Consider the following 18,962-nt stretch of genomic DNA (forward strand, 5'->3'; position numbering starts at 1 on the left):
TCCCCTACTGCTACATGTTTATTTAATTTCCTGACCCTCTGTACTTCCCTCCTGTCCCTTCCAATATCTATTCACCCCCCCTTTTTTTTCCTCCCCCTCCTCTCTCTGTCCCAGGTCCCTCCCTCCATCTAGCTCCTGTGATTATTAAGTTCCCCGTTCTGTATAGGATCGAAGCATCTACACATTGCTCTTCCTTCTTCTTAAACTGCATATGGCTTGTGGGTTATATTGTGGGTATTCTGAGCTTTTGGGCTAAAATCCACTGATCAGTGAGTACATACCATCTGTGTTCTTTTGTGTCTGTGTTCCCTCACTGAGGATGATATTTTCTAGTTCCATCAATTTTCCTGCAAATTCCATGAAGTTCTTGTTTTTAATAACTGAGTAATACTACATTGTGTAAATATACCACATTTTCTGTATCCATTCTTCTTTGAGGGGCATCTGGATTGTTTCCATCTTCTGACTATTATAATATGGCTGTTATGAACTTAGTGGAGCATGTGTATGTTGGAGCATCTTTTGGGTTTATGCCCAGGAGCCATATAGGTGGGTCTTCAGGTAGAACTATGTCCAATTTTCTAAAGAACCACCAGATTGCTTTCCAAAGTGGTTTTACCAGCTTTCAATCTCACCAACAATGAAGGAGTGTTCCTTTCCCTGTGCCAAAATGCTTATGATTCTTTCCCACTTCTATTAGTTTCAGTTTATCTGTTTTTATGTGGAAGTCCTCGATCCACTTGGACTTGAGCTTTGTACAAGGTGATAAGAATGGATCAACTTGCATTCTTCTACATGCCAACTACCAGTTGAACCAGTTCCATTTGTTCAAAATGCTGTCTTTTTCCCACTGGATGGTTTGGCTTGTCAATGATTAAATGTGTGGTTTTATTTCTGGGTCTTCAATTCTATTCCATTGATCTACCTGTTTGTACCAATACCATGTAGTTTTTATCACTATTTTTCTGTAGTATAGCTTAAAGTCAATGATGGTGATTCCCTTAGATGTTTTTATTGTTGAGAACGTTTTTCACTATCCTGGGATTTTTGTTATTCCAGATAAATTTGAGATTTGCTCTTTCTATATCTGTGAAGAATTGAGTTGGCATTTTGATGGAAATTGTATTGAATCTGTAGATTGCTTTCAGTAAGATGGCCATTTTTACTATTAATCCTGCTGACCCATGAGCATGGGCGATCTTTTTATCATCTAATATCTTCCTTGATTTCTTCAGAGACCTGAACTTCTTGTCATACAGATTTTCACTTGCTTGGTTAGAATCACACTGAAAATCAATACCCTTCAAAACAGTTGCAAATAATATAAATATCCAGGTTTAATCTCTTACATCCACTTCATAGCTCACAATCAGCTGTAATTCCACTTCCAGGGAATCTTTTTTTTTTTTTTTTTTTTTTTTTTTTTTTTTTTTTGGCCTTTGCTGGTTCCAGACATGTCCCTAGTATATGTGTAGCCACTCACATTTATATTTATCTCCTTTAATGTCAAGCACATATTTCCTTATTCCTGAAGATAACAAGACTTTTCAGATTGCCACATCCCTTTTTAGTAATATTTTAATATATAGTATATGTTTCAGTATCTCTTTGTGAGTATGTCCATATATTCTACACATTATTCTTTTTTATTTTTTTTGATTTATTTATTTCATGTATGTGGGTACATTGTCACTGTCTTCAGACACACCAGAAGAGGGCATCAGATTCCATTACAGATGACTGTGAACCACTATGTCGTTGCTGGGAATTGAACTCAGGACCTCTGGAAGAGCAGTCAGTGCTCTTAACCACTGAGCCATCTCTCTAGCCCCCTACACATTATTCTTTATCAATCCTGGATGGCATTTTTTTTATTTTGATAGTTCAATGGACCCTTAATAATTAAGAACAAGTAGTAGTTAGCCATTTCTAATCTGCCAAAAAAGGTCAATTACTAGCAAAATCTGTTTGCAAGTTTCCATTTAGAGGTCTTAGTTTTCTCATTTATACAGTGAGAAAGCAAATAGAACATTGTCAAGGTTGTTGGGCAAATCAAATGTACTCATGTGCATCTGATCTTTAGAAATGGTATGAGTTCTCCTTAATTTTTTCTATGACATTGATTCACAGAATATTTGTAAATAATTTTACATATTCAAAAATTTTATGAATGCTTTGGTATAAGTAATCATATCAAGGAATTTGTAATTTTGATAGATAATTAAAAATTTTTCATATTACAGAGGTTGCACAAAGCCTGGTTCCCATGATCATCTGTAATTCATTTTATTTGGAGATAAGGTTTTTTTCTGTTGCTTGGTGTTGACATCAAATTCAAAACCTTCTGTATTAGCCGAGTGAGTGTTAGCATTACAGGTATGCACCACCAAGCTTGTCCTAAGTTAGTAACAACTTGTAGTTGGCTGCTGTTATTTCTAATTGAGAAATATTCATTGTTAAAAACAAGTTTTGAATTTTTTCTGTTATTTGAAATATTTTTTACTGTAAATACAATCTCAAATAATCTTTTATGGTTTTCTTTTAAAAAGTATTGTGTGTGTGCGTGAGAGAGAGAGAGAGAGAGAGGGAGAGAGAGAGAGAGGGAGAGAGAGGGAGAGAGAGAGAGAGAGAATATCAATTGTCTGTGCTGGAGAGATAGGTGGCTCATGGGTTAAGAGCACTGACTACTTTTCCTGAGTTCAATTCCCAGCAACCCACATGGTGGCTTACAACCATCTGTAATGGGATCCGATGCCCTATTCTGGTGTGTCAGAAGACAGCTACAGTGAACTCCTATTCATAAGTAAATTTTAAAAAATGAAGTTAATTGTGTAGGTTGGTGGTTAGATAAGATTAGTCGATTGTCTCAGAAGTTTTTAATGTTTTAAAGAATACTATTTAATATCAATTTTTCTCATTTGGTATTTATGTTTTATGAGTATAGAATATTATAAGTACATTCACAAACGTGTTTTTAGCTTTGTCCTCTCTCCCTGGCATGGTCTTATCATGTAGACAGGTTGACCTGAGATTATGGGAATGTTTGACCATGCCAAAGCAGACCTCCATGTCCTTACAAACCATAATACAAGGCCAAGATAGAGCTCAGCAGTTCAAAGTGCTTCCTTTCAAACCTAGTAATCTGTGTTTGCTCCTTGGGACATATATAGTGAAAAGAGAGAACTGACTTTTACAACTTGTCCTTTATCACACACACACATACACACACACTCAAACATATACACATTTACATTCAAACAAATATACAAAGAAAGAAATTAATATGAAAAATTAAAAAGCTCCAAATTAAACATCTTAAGATTGCCTCTTTAACTTTGTTTCCAGTATTCAGTTTCAGCAATACTTTTTTTTCTTTTTAAAGAAACTTTCAATAAGAAAAAAATCTCAGGTTGTCAGGGGTTTTTGAAACAAGTAATGGAATGAAAAGTCTTTTTTTTTTTTTTCCCCCGGAGCTGGGGACCGAACCCAGGGCCTTGCGCTCGCTAGGCAAGCGCTCTACCGCTGAGCTAAATCCCCAACCCCTGGAATGAAAATTCAAAGAGGTCATGGTGCCTGCAGTTTCTAGGGGCATAGAGTATATATTTTTTCATGTTATGTAGTGTAAAATTCTGTACTCTATTGAAGAGAACTTTGAAAAGTACATAAATCTACCCAGGCAAATTACAGAAAGTGAAACATCAGAAAATTTTCCTTAAATGCAATATATTGCTGCAATAAAAAACAGTTTATTGGAAAAAAATACATTAGTAAAGGAAAGACTGTGGCGGAAATCTAGAAATAGCTTTTCTCGAAGGTATTTATTTAGTCACTTATGGAGATGAATGACCAGTTAAAACATAAGGATAAGTTTTTGTATTATTAGCCTGTGGGAGTGTGACAAGAGTTTTCCTTGTTAAAATAATACCTCAGCATCATTTATTATTTTAATTATTGCCTTTGACATTTGAGTCATTACATTTGATAGTCCCCGCAAAGATGGGAAACCTGAGTTTCTCCTATTGGTTTCATTGCTGGCTACCATTTTCTCGTTTCTCACAATGTTAACACTCAAAATACTTTCTTTCCGAGCTTTTCTTAGTGAAAACGCAGGTAAAAATACCATGCTTGAGCTTGGCCTGTCAGTTGTGGAAGTAGAATAGAGCGTCACTACAGTGTTGGAGATATGCGAGTCAGTGTTGCAGTGCAGCTGTCAGCATTGTTTACCCCTTTTTTCTCTCTTCGTTCCTTCTTTTCCCTTTGCAGATACATATATTGGTTTATAAGGTTTAAGGTAGTTCATTTTTTTTTTTTTTTTTTTTTTAGTTCTGGGTTGCAGAATTAAGGGAAGAATCACAGGGGTTGCTATTCTAGGGCTACCTGTTTTTTTTTTTTGTTTGTTTGTTTGTTTGTTTTTGTTTTTGGTCTTCCAGTTTTTGAATCCAACATTAGTGATTGGAACATATTCTTAAGATTAGCAAAATCAATGGATCAAAGATACAATTTATGTTAATATTGACAGTTCAGTGTCCAGCTGAATGACTTTGTATAAATGCGTACATTTGCTTAATACCTCACAATATATATTCTGTCTCTTAGATGTTTTAATTTTATAGCAAATTTCTTCACTCTCCTACTGTTCATGTATACTTGTTCATGCATGACAACTTTCAAGCTAATCAATGTAATTTTTTTCATTTTAGAGCTTGTTCTTTGCTTGTTTGTTTGTTTTTCCAATTTAGATTTATTTTTGGCTCCTGGGGTAATGTCATTTCTTCAATATGAAAAAAAAAAAAGCCACAAGTGTAGCACAAAATAGAAATTCAGAAGTGTAGGGTAGGACCAAACCAAGGGCAGGAGGAAAATAGCAAAAACAAAGATGTTACTTCCCCTCTGGAAGTGTTCCAAACATCCAGGTGGCAGGCACACTTGTAGGTTAAGTGGATTGCAGTTTCTGAACATTTAGACACCAAGGCTCTAATCCCCCAATATCTCTTGGGTAAAGGAGGAACAGTATCTCGAAGACACCATCGTCAATGGCTGATTTGGCTAAGGACAGGTGGGGGTTATAAATGAAGATAATACTGTTAGCCATTCCAGAGGCTGAGAAATGAAGTAGGAAAAACCACTGTTAATTGAAAAAGCCTCAGTAGACTCCCCTCTAAAAGGCCTTAATTAGAAAACCCCACTTCTTCCGAGTGAGCTCTACCTGGTACCCTTCTTTTTTTAATCTACTACTTAGCTTTAGGATGGTGGCCACTATCTGGGATTTTAGGACTGAGTTGGTTCTACACAGTATCTGGAGCAGAAATCAGTTTCTGGAGAATATGTTAGAAGAGTATTAACTGGACTTTAAGAAAATGACTACCAGAAAGAAAAATGGTAACACACAGAATTGCAGAAGTCTAGGTTTGTCAGAGTGAAAAGAGAAAGGAGTCATTCCACAAATCTTTCTTGAACTCTTACTATGTTTGAGGCACTGTTTATTCCTGAATGAAAAGAAAGGAAACCAAACCCAAAAGAACAACAACACAACAAAAACCAACCAACCAACCAACCAACCAACCAACCAACCAACCAAACAAACAAACAAACAAAAAACCGAAAAAACCAAACAGTAGAGGCAGCAGAAAGAAACTGAAGGCAGAAAATGGGCAGTTAAAAAAAACTGAGGAAACTAATCAAGCTGAGGCAGTACTGGGATCTCTGCCTTAGGCTCTCTTCTACCCCCTCACAGAAATCCTCCTCTTCTGCAGTGTCATCCCAGTCCTGCTGATACTCAGAGACAGTGTCATTCAGGTTACTCTCAGCTCTGGGAATCTCCTTCTAATCCACCACCATGTTTTGTTGTTGTTTGGCTGTTAGCCTTGACTTACCTAGAAATCCTGAAGCAGACCATTTTGGCCCCAGATTTACAGAGATCTTAACTCCCGAGTGTTAGCATGAAAGTTGTCTTCCACCAGGCCTAGTTTTGGATATTTGTATAAATAGATTGATAATAATTTTACTTTCAAGTATTTGATTACATCTTTATGAGAGTGTGAGTGTATGTATGTGTGTGCTTATATGTATGTATATATAATGCACACGTATACATGTGTTTGTTTATGTACATACACACAGCATGCATATACACACATATAAACATGCATGTATGCATACATACATACATACGTACGTACGTACATACATACGCACACATGTACTTTCCAAAACTTGTGTGGAAGTCAGTGGACAACTTGCGGGACTCAGTTGTTTTTACCACACCTACCAAAGCCATATTTCATCAGTCCTGGCACAAGCACCTTTACCTTCTAAGACATTGGACTTCTTGCTGGTCCATCCTTTTCTTTTTTGATGCAGTGTTTTCAACTTATTATTATCTTGATAAACTATCCATGTTATGTATTATCGGTTGCTTTTATTAATATATAATTTGTATTTGTTTTGGATCTTTGTGCTTCTAATTTTTTAGATAGGTGAGACCGGTTTTGAATTTATGAGTCAAAACTGGTAGGAGTAAAATTCGTGAATCATTTATAAAAATCACCTGATATTAAGGTGTTGCTGTCATCCTTTTATTTAAAGAACATGGAAGTGGAGGAGATGGCTCAATGGAGGAAATGCTTGCTGCACAAACACAAGGACCGGATTTTAGATCTGTATAAAATGCTGGGCATACAGAAAGTCCTGCCTGTTATCCCAGCAGCAAGAAGTAAAGACCAGGAATCCCTTCAGCAAGCTCACTACCCAGACTGCTTAACATCACTGATTCTGGCTTCAGTGAGGGCTTGCCTCAACAGAGGTGGAGAGTGATTGAAGAAGACATCTAATGCTGATACCCACACATGTGCACTGACATACACATTCACACACATCCCCACACACAAAACAGCACTTTAAATTCTTTTAAATATGGATTTTTCTGATGATTGTACATTAAATTCCTAGGAATTAACACTACATGTTTATTGTTTTTGATGTTATTCTGTAGTTCAGTGATTAAAAACATTATCACTCTTTCTGTAGCTCATGAGTTTATTAGCAGCTCACATTGAGTAGTTCTGATAATCCAAGTCTGATAGTGTTACCTCCAGTTCATTGCTCAGGGTTGCAGTCAGTATAAGTGCTTATGTGCAGAAGAGTTTATTTTTTCCAAGACTTATTCCTTTGTCATTTGACTAAAGTCCTTCTTCATTTTAAGAGAGTCTCTGCAGTCTCAGTATCTGATATTTCTTCAGCTCATAATAAAAGTGATGCCATACTGCTTGTTTGCTAATTTTCAGGCCCTATGTAAATTTAGTGTAACTTTTCTCCCTAGTTTGTGTTATAAGGACCACTACTTCCATTGTTATTGGATGATTTCTTAAGAGCTTAAATCATTAGGAATTATTGAGGGGAGGTGGAGTTCAACTTGAAGTTTGGTTCTTAAAGTTACAATAAACCTAATTCTCATAACTAAAAATTAGTGGGGTTGGAGATTTAGCTCAGTGGTAGAGCGCTTGCCTAGGAAGCGCAAGGCCCTGGGTTCGGTCCCCAGCTCCGAAAAAAAGAAAAAGGAAAAAAAAATTAGTATATTTACTTATTTATTTGCTTCCTTAAGTGTGTGTGAGCACGCCCCATGGCACATAAGAGGCCAGTGGACAACTTGCAGGAATTAATTCTCTTTTTTCACTGTGTGGGTCCAGTGTCTGAAACTTGGTGAAGCTTGGCAAGTTCCCTCTCCACTGAGCATCTCCTGAGCCCACAAACAACAACAACAATTGTGAGCCCACAAACAACAACAACAATTGTTAATATGTTGCATTTTTACAAATGAAAGTGAATCTTTATATAAAGATTCTCTGTCCTAATGTTCATCTTAAGCTTTTAACATTTTTAAATTATGTTGATTTTGTCTTGTGTGTGATTTTAGAGATGGCATCATATGTAGTCCAGGTTGGCCTAGAACATGCTCTGTAGCCAAGAATGAAGTTGAACTTTTTATCCTTTGGCTTGCTTCCTATGTGCTAGGATTATAGGCATGTGCCACTACGCCTAGTTTATTTATTCAGTGCTAGAGCTCAAACCCAGGGTTCTTCATGCATATTAGCGAAGAATTTTAATCACTATTCCCCATGTCTAAATTACTTTTTCTATTTTTTGAGAGGAAGGGAGTTTGATGCCATACTGGGGATTGTGCCATGGCCATCTGTATGCTGTGCTAAGTAAATGTTCTATCACTGATCACTGTAACCTAGCCTAAATTGATTTTTTTGAAAGTACACATTTTTCAAAACATTTAACAAAAAATTACATTCAGCATATTAATAAACTATAGAACCATGTTTGGAATAAAATTAAACCATCAAAAATTACAAAAGAACTAGCAAAGTAAAAAGTTAACTTTTTCTTTTATCAATAATCATTATATAGAACTTAATAACTTGGCTGTTAGAAAAGCATTTCATTGAAAAGCACTGTTTCTAAATAAAACATTCCTTTAAAGTAGATGGGTATAAAAAAAATTTGAGGCGGTAGAAAATGGCTTGGTGGTTAATAGCATTGACTGCTCTTCCAGAAGACCTGGGTTTGACTTCCAGTATCTACACAGTAGTGTATAATAATCTATAATTCTTGTCCTAAGGTATCCAATATACTATTTTGGCATCTGCAGGCAACACACACACATGTGATTTACAGACACATACATATACATAAAATACCCATATATAAAAAACAATTTTCTTAAGAAAATTAATGGAGCAATTTGTGATGAACAGGAAACCTAACTAGTTTTCCATAACTTTTAAACAGTGATAAGATTAGGGTTAATGTTTAGTATAAGGTAAAGACTAACTGTAAAATCTATTTTTCCACAGGTACTGTCAGAATAGAGATGTTTCGAAATATGCAGAACGCAGAAATAATCAGAAAAATGACTGAAGAATTTGATGAGGTATATATAACATTCCAATACCTGTACAAATTGAGTCCCTATCTTTTAGATCATTATTAAATATGTTGATTGTTTCAAATATTTTTGCCTAGTTTTAAAAGATAACAATATACTTTACAATGGCATGAGTTAAAATTGACATTTTGCATTAATTCTAGCAATCTCCAATTCTTGATTTCGTTTCCTCTTCAATTCTTGATTTCATTTCCAACTTGAAATACTAACTTCATTAAATGTTTAGAGGTAAAATGGTTTGGAGGTTGGATAAATTTGAGCAGTGTTGTTTATAAACCTATCTTAGAGATTATTAAAACATGTGTTCTAAGGTTGTTAGTAAATCTAATGATGAAAATTTTGCTTAACTGTATTTAATCAAGAATTTCCCAAAACTATGTGGGGCATCATCTATGCACTTTCCAGACCTCCCACACACTTGTGTATGGCTCTTGTCTTAGTCAGTGTTCCTATTCCTGCACAAACATCATGACCAAGAAGCAAGTTGGGGAGGAAAGAGTTTATTCAGCTTACACTTCCACATTGCTGTTTCATCACCAAAGGAAATCAGGACAGGAACTCAAGCAGGTCAGGAAGCAGAAGCTGATGCAGAGACCATGGAGGAATGTTACTTACTGGCTTGCTTCCCCTGGCTTGCTCAGCTTGCTTTCTTATAGAACCCAGGACCACCAGCCCAGGGACGGCACCACCCACAATGGGCTGGGCCCTCATACCCTTGATCACTAATTGAGAAAATGCCTTCAGCTGGGTCTCATGGAGACATTTTCTCAAGGGAGGCTCCTTTCTCTGTGATAACTCTTTTCTTATTCCATCACTACTTCTTGTAATATATCATTTTGTTTACAGAAGAATTTTGGTTTTGGAAGAATTTTTTTAAGCATTAACAGTATTGCCTTTTCTAGGTTAATTTTTTGTGATTAGTTGAATCTTTTTATCATTTTTCATTTGGATAAAGTAATACAAATATGTAAAATACTTAGAACTTAGTTGTCATCCTTCCTATCAGGTATCAGATTTTCTCTTGCACTTCACACCGAAAGTATTTTCTGTGTTCTTAGTTACAGAAATGTTGTGGTACCATCTTTTAGATTGACTTATTCCGTAGGAATTAGTTGCATTGTTATTCATGCATTTTTATATCTTCAATTTCCTAAAAACTGGTTTTGACTTAGATGACATTGTTTATAGTTTATATTTTTTACCATTTTGTGTAAACATCTCTTTTTAATGTGAAATGGGGAAATTATATTTATATGACAGTTTTGTAGGTACCATACCATTATCTAATGACTTGATCACTTTAGTTTTGTGTCAGTTCAGTTTATCAAGACAACAACTCTGCTAAACAACTGGTTCCAGGGAGCAAGAGGGCACTGCTGCATTCCCTTTGAGTGTAATCACAGTGATGACCCAAGAACTCCATGAAGGATTGGGGTAGTGACGCACGCCTTTAATCCCAGCACTTGAGAATCAAAGGAAGCAAGCAAGTCTCTGAGTTTGAGAACAGCTAGGTCTGTATAGGGAGTTCCAAACCAGCCAGGATTATTCAGTGATTCCTATATCACAAAAACAAACAAACAAAACCAACAAGACAACACACTCCATGAAACTTCAACTTTATAACCTGGCTAGGTTAGAGGCAAACCATCTGTAGCAGATATAAACGACTTGGGTTACAGGACCTTCTTCCATTCTTCCGGGTTTGTGATGCAATATAAGGACTTTGTACTGATTTAACTTAAAGCTAAAAATCTTCAGAATTTTGAAACAATTCTATAGAAATACTTTTCACTAGATTAAATTTTGTTACATTGACAATTTATATCTAGTGTATTCAATAATTTAAATATGGCTAAAGAAGATGAAACTATATTAATGTGCTAGCTGATAGATTTACTCCTCAGCTTCTAGACTGCCTTGACAATGCCATGCTTACAACACAGTTGATTGAAATCACAAATTTGTTTCAATCTTTAGTATAGTAACACTTATTTTATGTCATACTATGAATTTATGAACAGAGGTGCCATGCTTTGCAGCCATTAATATCTCCTAATCATTAAAAAGTATAAGTGCTTAGCTATCACCACATATTCTAGACCAGTAGTTTTCATCCTGTAGGCTGTGACCCCTTTGGGATTTGCATATCAAGTATTTACATTATGATTTATAACATTAGCAAAATTACAGTTTTAAAATAGCAAAGAAATAGTTTTTTTTGTTTGTTTGTTTTGTTTTTTTGTTTTGTTTTGTTTTTTCTCGGAACTGGGGACCGAACCCAGGGCCTTGCGCTTGCTAGGCAAGCGCTCTACCTCTGAGCTAAATCCCCAACCCAAATAAATAGTTTTATGGTTGGGGGTCATCACATTATCAGAAACTGTTTTAAAGGGTTACACAACATTAGGCAGGTTGAGAACCACTGCTCTAGACATTTTGATTGACTTGGAAAGTTTATGATTTATATTATAAATATTCTGGTAATACTCTTGATGACTTTAATATATAATGAAATTTGACAGCTGCTGGTTTTAGAGCAGAACAATAAAGTAGGAAACTATGTTGTTAATACTACACAGATACATGTATATAATGAAGGGAATATACAGATAATTGAAATATTTATTAAAAAGGTATCATTAGAAAACTAGAGGTTAGCTTAAAAATGATTCTTTGTCCAATGTTCATTATAAGCTTTTAATGTCTTTAAATTATGTTGGCTTTTGTCTTGTGTTTGATTTTAGATATACCATTTCATGTAGTTCAGGGTGTAGTCTCAGTGATTTGCCTTTCTTATTTCTCAAGATCTGTGATTACAGGAGTGTATTACCATCACCAGCTGTTTTTGTTTGTGTCTCAGGGATAAAGTCAGGTCTGCGTGCTTGATAGGCATGCGTTTTATCAACTGAGGTATACTCTCAATTACTGGGTTTATTTGCACATAAATCAGTATACTCTGGATTATAGTTACCAAAGTGGCCACAGGTCCAAAAATTGGATTTTCTATATTAATTGTTTTGAGTTAAAATGAGAGCATCTCTTTATATGTTGTAGACTAATGAGACATTCCTAAACATAAAATCTGCTGTTTGGAGGCAATGAATTCATGACCTTTCTAGTCTACACAGAGAGTTCTAGGCCACCCATGGATATATATATATAATAAGACCATGTCTTAAAAAACAAAACAAAACTTACAAATTTTTCCTTTTAGGGGAAAAATTACTTTTTGCCTTCTATCAGAGATAAACCTGTCCAGTGAATCATATTGACATCAGATTGGTTCTTTAGTTGTTTGGTTGTAGCTTATATTAGTAATTTTGTTATTTCAACATTGGATGCTTTTCATGTTATTCTTTTCATCCCCATTGTAACTTAAAGTCACTCTGTTTTCTTTCTCATTTTGCTTTGGGTTTAGCAGTGCTAGCAGTCTCATGCCTTGATCCTTTTACTTTTAACTTGTCTACTTTCTTTGTATGCAGTCTTACACGTTTGTCTTTTTTTGTGTTGAGAATATAACTTATGGTATATAAGTATTATATTATAGTATACCTGAGTCCTATCTTTTAGTCTGTAGGTCTGACCAAAAAACAAACAAAACTCCCAAATCTCACTTCTGTTTAAACTATTTCCTCGAACTCTGAAGTTTGACTTTTTTGTGATTAACTGGTTTTTTTCCCCCTTCTTTCTTTCGGTTATTTTCAGTACATTCTGTTTCAGCTCATGCAACCTAAAATAGTGTCCCCATCCTATGTTTATGCCTTTGTTTATAGGCTTGTCCTAATTTTGTTGTTATCTGGAATATTTTTCTTATTTTTTTCTTCTGACTTCTGTCTTTAGAAACCTAGTAATCTCTTTTAATTGCTACATTCTTTTGTAATGCTCCTGTTGTTTACTCATTTATATCTGTCTTCATCTCTAATTAAATTAGAAATTATTTGAAAAGGTGTTTTGCTCATTTTTCTCTGCTAAGAATCAGTACAGTGCTAAGAACATGTTTGCTTGTCTGTCATTATGAGGCATAGTGCAGAAACATTATTATGTGGATAATTTATAACCTTCAAAAAAGTATTTGTAGATCACTTTTTAGAGTAATAATTGTACTGTCCTTTTTTTTTTCATAGTTTGATGGCAGGGGCATATTCCAAAACCCCCAGAGAATACCTGAACCTTCTTCAGGTGTCCCTCAACCTTTGTTGTGAGTTGTTATGTTTATACTCACAGTTGACACCATCATAATGGTAAAAATTTACCTAATACACCTAAGTATCTGTACACTGTAGGGTTTCCTTAGAGGGGTGGCCAGTTTGTTTTGGCTTTCTTCTTTCTTTGTTCCATTTATCTATTTATCTGCTTATTTACTTATTTATTTGTTTAAACAAAGAAATAAATTCATTTATCTGGTTGCTTGCTTGTTTATATATTTACTTTTCTATCACTCATCCAGATTTTCTCATTTTGTATCACAGACTAATTTAGAACTTAGATTGCTGACCTCAATATTGCAAATCTGTCTCAGATACCTTGGTTCTGGGGTTATAGGTATGAATTATGACACCTGGCCCTCAGGTATTTACATTTTTGATTAAATGGCTTTCCTAGAGTTGTAGTTTGCTTCTACTGAACAATATCATGAAATGATCAAAGTATATTTTGCTGTCTATAAAAGTAGCAACATTTAAAACCCAAGCCATCAGGCTTTAGGAGATCATCTACTTTGCAGTGCCTTTCTGTGTAGAGGTGGGGAATTGAATGGAACTGCACTTGTGGAACTATCACACTTGTGGAATTCAGAACCATCTTTGGGTCCAGTTCTCTCCTTTTATAGGCCATCAGGCTTGCAATGAGGGTGCTTACCTATTACACCTTTCTAGGACTTTAAATCCCCAAAGTTTTGTTAGTGACTCTTGAAATGTGGCAGCCAGTCTTCCTTTCCTTTCCCTCCCTCCCTCCCTGCCTCCCTCCCTCCCTGCCTCCCTCCCTCCTTCGCTTCCTTCCTTCCTTCCTTCCTTCCTTCATCATGAAGATTCATTTCCAAAATGTAGAAAATTAGCTTGTCTATTAATTTTATCCATTGACATCTGTTGCTTGATAACAACTTTGTTGGAAGGATACTTAGTAGGCAACAGTATTGTCCCATGATTGCAGGAAAAAAAATTTATTGAAGCTGATGATTGAACTTCACAATCTCAGAGGCTATGACTACTAACCTCACATCTGATAGAGGGTTAATATACAAAATATATAATGAACTCAAGAAGCTAACCACCAAAAACCAAACAACCCAATCAAAAAATGGAGTATAGAACTAAACATAGAATTCACAACAGAGGAATCTCAGTGACTGAGAAGCACCTAAAGAAATGTTCAAAGTCAGGGAAATGCAAATCAAAAACAACCCTGAGATTCCACCTTACACCAATCAGAATGGCTAAGATAAAAAAAACTCAGGTGACGGCAGATGCTGTTGAGAATGTGGAGAAAGAAGAACAGTCCTCCCTTGTTGGTGGGGTAGCAAACTGGTACAGCCACTCTGGAAATCAATCTGGCAGTTCCTCAGAAAATTGGACATAGATCTACTCAACTATACCACTCTTGGAAATATACCCCAAAGATGCCCTACCATGCCACTAGGCATGTACTCCACTATGGTCATAGCAGCCTTGTTTGTGATAGCCAGAAACTTGAAATAACCTAGATGTCCCACAAGAGAAGAATCGGTACAGAAAATGTGATTCATTTACACGATGGAGCACCACTCAGCTGTTAAGAATGAGGACCTCCTGTGTTTTGCAGGCAAATGTATAGAACTAGAAAATATTTTCCTGAGTGAGGTAACTCAGATCCAAAAGGACATGCATGGGATGTACTCACTAATAAGTGGATACTAGCCAAAAAATAAGTACAGAATACCCAGAATACAGTCCTCAGAACTTAAAAAGGTTAACAAGCTGAAGGGCCCAAGAGAGGATGCCTCAACCCTCTTGGGAGGGAGAAGAAAACAATCATAGGATGGGGGAGGGAAGGAGGAACATGGATGGGAGAGGGGACAGGGAGTGGAAGAGGGGAACATGATCAGGTATTGGGTAGGGGAAAAGGACTGAAGCCCTGAGGGCCAGCAGAATGGTAACAGGCAATCTCTAGAGGTAGGACATTGGGGGTGGGAGTGGGAGGCTTCCAGAATGTACTAGAGACCTGGGAGGTCAAAGGGACTCGCAGGATCTTAGATGTAGGGACTATGCATTATGGAGAGGGAATTTGTAGAGCCCAACTCCAGCAGAAAAATAGGGCATCAATGAGGGATAAGGGATGCCATCCCATAGTCAATATTCTGACCCATAATTGTTCCTGTCTGAAAGAACTGCAGGCACAAAAATGGAGAAGAACCTGAGGAAAAGGAGATCCAGTCACAAGCCCAAAGTGGGATCGAGCTCCAGGGGAGGCCCCAGGGCCTGACACTATTACTTTGGCTAAGGAGTGCTCACAGAAAGGGCCCTATCCTGATTGCCCTCGGAAATGCCCAACAAGCAGCTGAGAGAGGCAGAAGCAGATGTTTACACCTAACCAGTGGACAGTAACTGCTGCTCGTGGTTGAGTTAGGGAAAAGCTGGAAGAAGCTGAGGAGGAGAGGGGGAAGGAGAGGGGAAGGGGGGCAACCCTGTAGGAAGATCAGCAGTCTCAACTAACCTAGACCCCCGAGATTTCTCTGATACTGGACCACCAATCAGAAAGCATACACCAGCTGAAATGAGGCCCCCAACTCATATACAACAGAGCACTGCCAGGTCCTGGGTTCAGTCAGAGAAGATGTACCTGACCCTCAGGAGACTGGAGGCCCCCAGAAGTGGTTAGGTGTGGTGGTGGTGGTGGTGGAGTTATGCAATGTGGAACAGTTAGAGAGTAGACCAGGAGGGGAATAAAAAACAAGCTCTTTGCTTTTTAAGATCTTGACTTTCCCTCTAAATTCTGCCAACAGGCACTAGTATATGATGGATAGTGAAACATATGTACAAATTACATATCTTATACATTGTATTACTATATTTTGCTGCACACCAATTTTTTTCCTGTATTTTGAACTGGCTTAAGAATGATTTGTTCTTTTACATTTTATCATTTGATTAGTTATAAATTACTTTGTCTATATATATGTATCAGATAGTTTACAAAATATATACTTCATCTTTTATCTAATGATTTTCTTGTGTTTATCAAACATATTTCTTTTTCAAGACATTATAAGATTTTCCTCAATATAGGTAAGGGCGGATCCTTTGTGCCAATTTTTATGTTCTCCATTTTGTTATCTTTTGTTAGTTAGCATTCTGCGTTTTGGTTGTTTTCCTTTGTTAAGATGCGTTCTCAAATAAGTTTTTAGTACTTCCTTGCCCATCAATAACACTACACTTTCTAAAATCATTATATGCACAAGTGATGTATGTTCAAGAATCTCTTTAATTCATTTGTGTGCTAAGAAGTTTTTCTTATTGAACATTTTAGTAATTATTTTTAATGTATATTTTATCGAAAGTAATTTTTCATATAATATATTGTGATTGTGGTATCTTCCCTCAATTTCTCACTACCTTCTCATCCACCCTTCCTCACACCCTTTCTTTCTCTCTTTTAAGGAAAAAAAAACAGGTGGACTATAAACTATTATTAAACCATTATTCAAAAAAATACAAGAAAGAGACATAGATGGAGATACACACATTAAGCTTATAAAATTATAAAATTGGAAAGCATGATGTATAAACAGAAGCAGAAAACCACTAAGACTAAAAGAGCGAAATAAATAAAACTAAAAGTAACTTGTCTACAAGAGAATACCATTGAGTTAATTTTTGGTTGCTATTTACTGTTTGGCATGGGGCCTACCCTTAAATGTGATTAATGTACAAAGTAAGATTTTAGTGGAGAAAATGAGTTTTTTTCCTATACAAGAATATGTCATTTGAACATAGTTTCTTAGTAATGGGTGGGAGCCCATATCTCCATCTCGTCTCAGCATCGGGACCCCACTCTGTTGAACGTATGCAGACCCTGTGTATTCTGTCAGCCCTGTGAGTTTTATGTGCTTCCATCCTGTGAAACTGAAAGACAGTTCTTTCGATGTTATCTGTCCCTTCTGACTCTTAAATTCCATAGTTCCTGGAAAGTGAGTGGAGGGGTTTGATGAAACCATTCCATTCAAACTGAGTATTCCAAACTCAAGTGTTAAGAAATCATTGAAGGGGGTTGGGGATTTAGCTCAGTGGTAGAGCGCTTGCCTAGGAAGCACAAGGCCCTGGGTTCGGTCCCCAGCTCCGGGAAAAAAAAAAAAAAAAAAAAAAAAAAAAAAAAAAAAAAAAAAAATCATTGAAAAGATTTCTTTTGTTAAAACAATTTTGGATGGTAATATTTGCATGCGATATAAAAACTAAAAGGTTTTAAAGATGTAGGTTTTCAGTCTATTCAGAAAATGAGTGAGTCATTCTTCTGTTATTCTAATTGCTTTTAGTGTACCATGGGTTAAAATTTCCCTAATGCCAGACTTTTCTGTTTTTTGTGATTGGGATATTATGGGTGGTGGTTTCCTTTTTTATTCATTCATTTTATTTTTATGTTTTTATTTAAAATATAATTACATGATTTCCCCCTTTGTTTCATACGTGTATGTGTGTGTGTGGGGTTATACACAAATATAGAACTATTCCTTATTGAGTCCATTTTTGTTACTTGTGTAGCATGACTTCAGGGCTAAGTCCTGTGTATCGGCCAATTAGGGCATTGACCTCTGGGGTGCTGAGGCGATTCTTTCTCACTCAGCAGTTGTTACTTCCATGTAATTCTTTGTCTCAGGATGGAACCCTAGATTTTTGTGCCTCTGTGTTATGTTAGAATGTCTATTCTTACTGTTCAGGTCTTGTTTATGTAGCCATTTCTAAAATGACAGTTTCAGATCAAAATTCTTGGTTTTCTGATTTTCTGATTGTATTAGAGATCTGTAGACAAACAGAATTGGCAGAATGAATAAATATACAGCAGGTATTCATTAGGCTTATAGGATGTGATCCAGGTAGTCCAAAAATGGTTGTCTTCCAGTGGACAGTTCAAGAGTCCAGTAGTTGTTCAGTCTGTGTCTCAGTTGGTCTTCAGTAGGTAGCAGAATCCTGATGGAGTAGGCTCTAATGCCTTTGAAGAAATGCCCTGGCCACTGAGAGCAGGAACAAGCAGGCAAAGAGAGCAAACATTCTCGTTTCCTGTCCTTGATATAGGCTGACAGCAGATTTGGCCCAGATATAAGGTAGATCTTCACTTCAAAGGTCCAGATTAAAAGTGGGTATTCCCACTTCAAATTATTTAATTAAGAAACAATATTTCTCATAAGTATACCTTCTATTTAAGCTTTCATTAATTCCAGTTGTAGTCAAGTTGCCAACCAAGAAGTCATCACAGCCCTCTTTCTGGCCCATCTTCTGTGATGCTCTCTGAGTTATTGATATTGAAGCTGTGTTGCAGATATATCCATTGGTATTGGCACTCCCATGATCTGTTGGTGTCCGATTTTGCTTCCCTGTAATGGTTTTCTTTCGGTATAGAGAAAGGCTTCTTTGATGATTTATAATAGCTGCATTTATCTGTGACGTACTACAATTACTTATGACATACCTCAAGAGACTTCTGCTATCTCTGTTTCCCAGGGCCAGAGGAGAAATCACTTTCTCACCTTGTTTCCTACAATTTGGCAATATGATGTTGCTTCCTGCTATTAATGATGAGAACATATTCATGGTCTTGCCTGTGTCTCAGTGATGTCCATGTATGACTAGCATCCTTTAAGGACCCTTTCAGTTTCTCTTCCTCCTTTCAATAGCAGTCCTTTGCTTTTGTCTGTGCTTCATGTTTATCTTCAAGCCAACAGTACATTGGTTGATACCAATATAAGGTACAAAGTCCAAGGCAGTATTTTTCTTCTTCTACTCCTAACCCGCTATACAAGCTCTTTTTCTCTTGTCTCAGTTGTAATGGA

General features: G+C 36.4%; 1 protein-coding gene across 3 annotated transcripts in view; it reads left to right on the plus strand.

The window, feature by feature from the left end:
- Nucleotides 1-18,962, plus strand: part of Stag1 (stromal antigen 1) — a 371,976-nt gene that overhangs the window by 149,810 nt on the left and 203,204 nt on the right. For all 3 annotated transcript variants that reach the window (XM_032910192.1, XM_032910191.1, XM_032910190.1), the window contains one exon: nt 8,859-8,935. In XM_032910192.1, coding sequence (XP_032766083.1) covers nt 8,859-8,935 — 77 coding nt within the window. The remainder of the gene's footprint in view (nt 1-8,858; nt 8,936-18,962) is intronic.

This window comes from Rattus rattus, chromosome 8 (assembly GCF_011064425.1).
Source record: "Rattus rattus isolate New Zealand chromosome 8, Rrattus_CSIRO_v1, whole genome shotgun sequence".
NCBI classification, from domain to species: domain Eukaryota; kingdom Metazoa; phylum Chordata; class Mammalia; order Rodentia; family Muridae; genus Rattus; species Rattus rattus.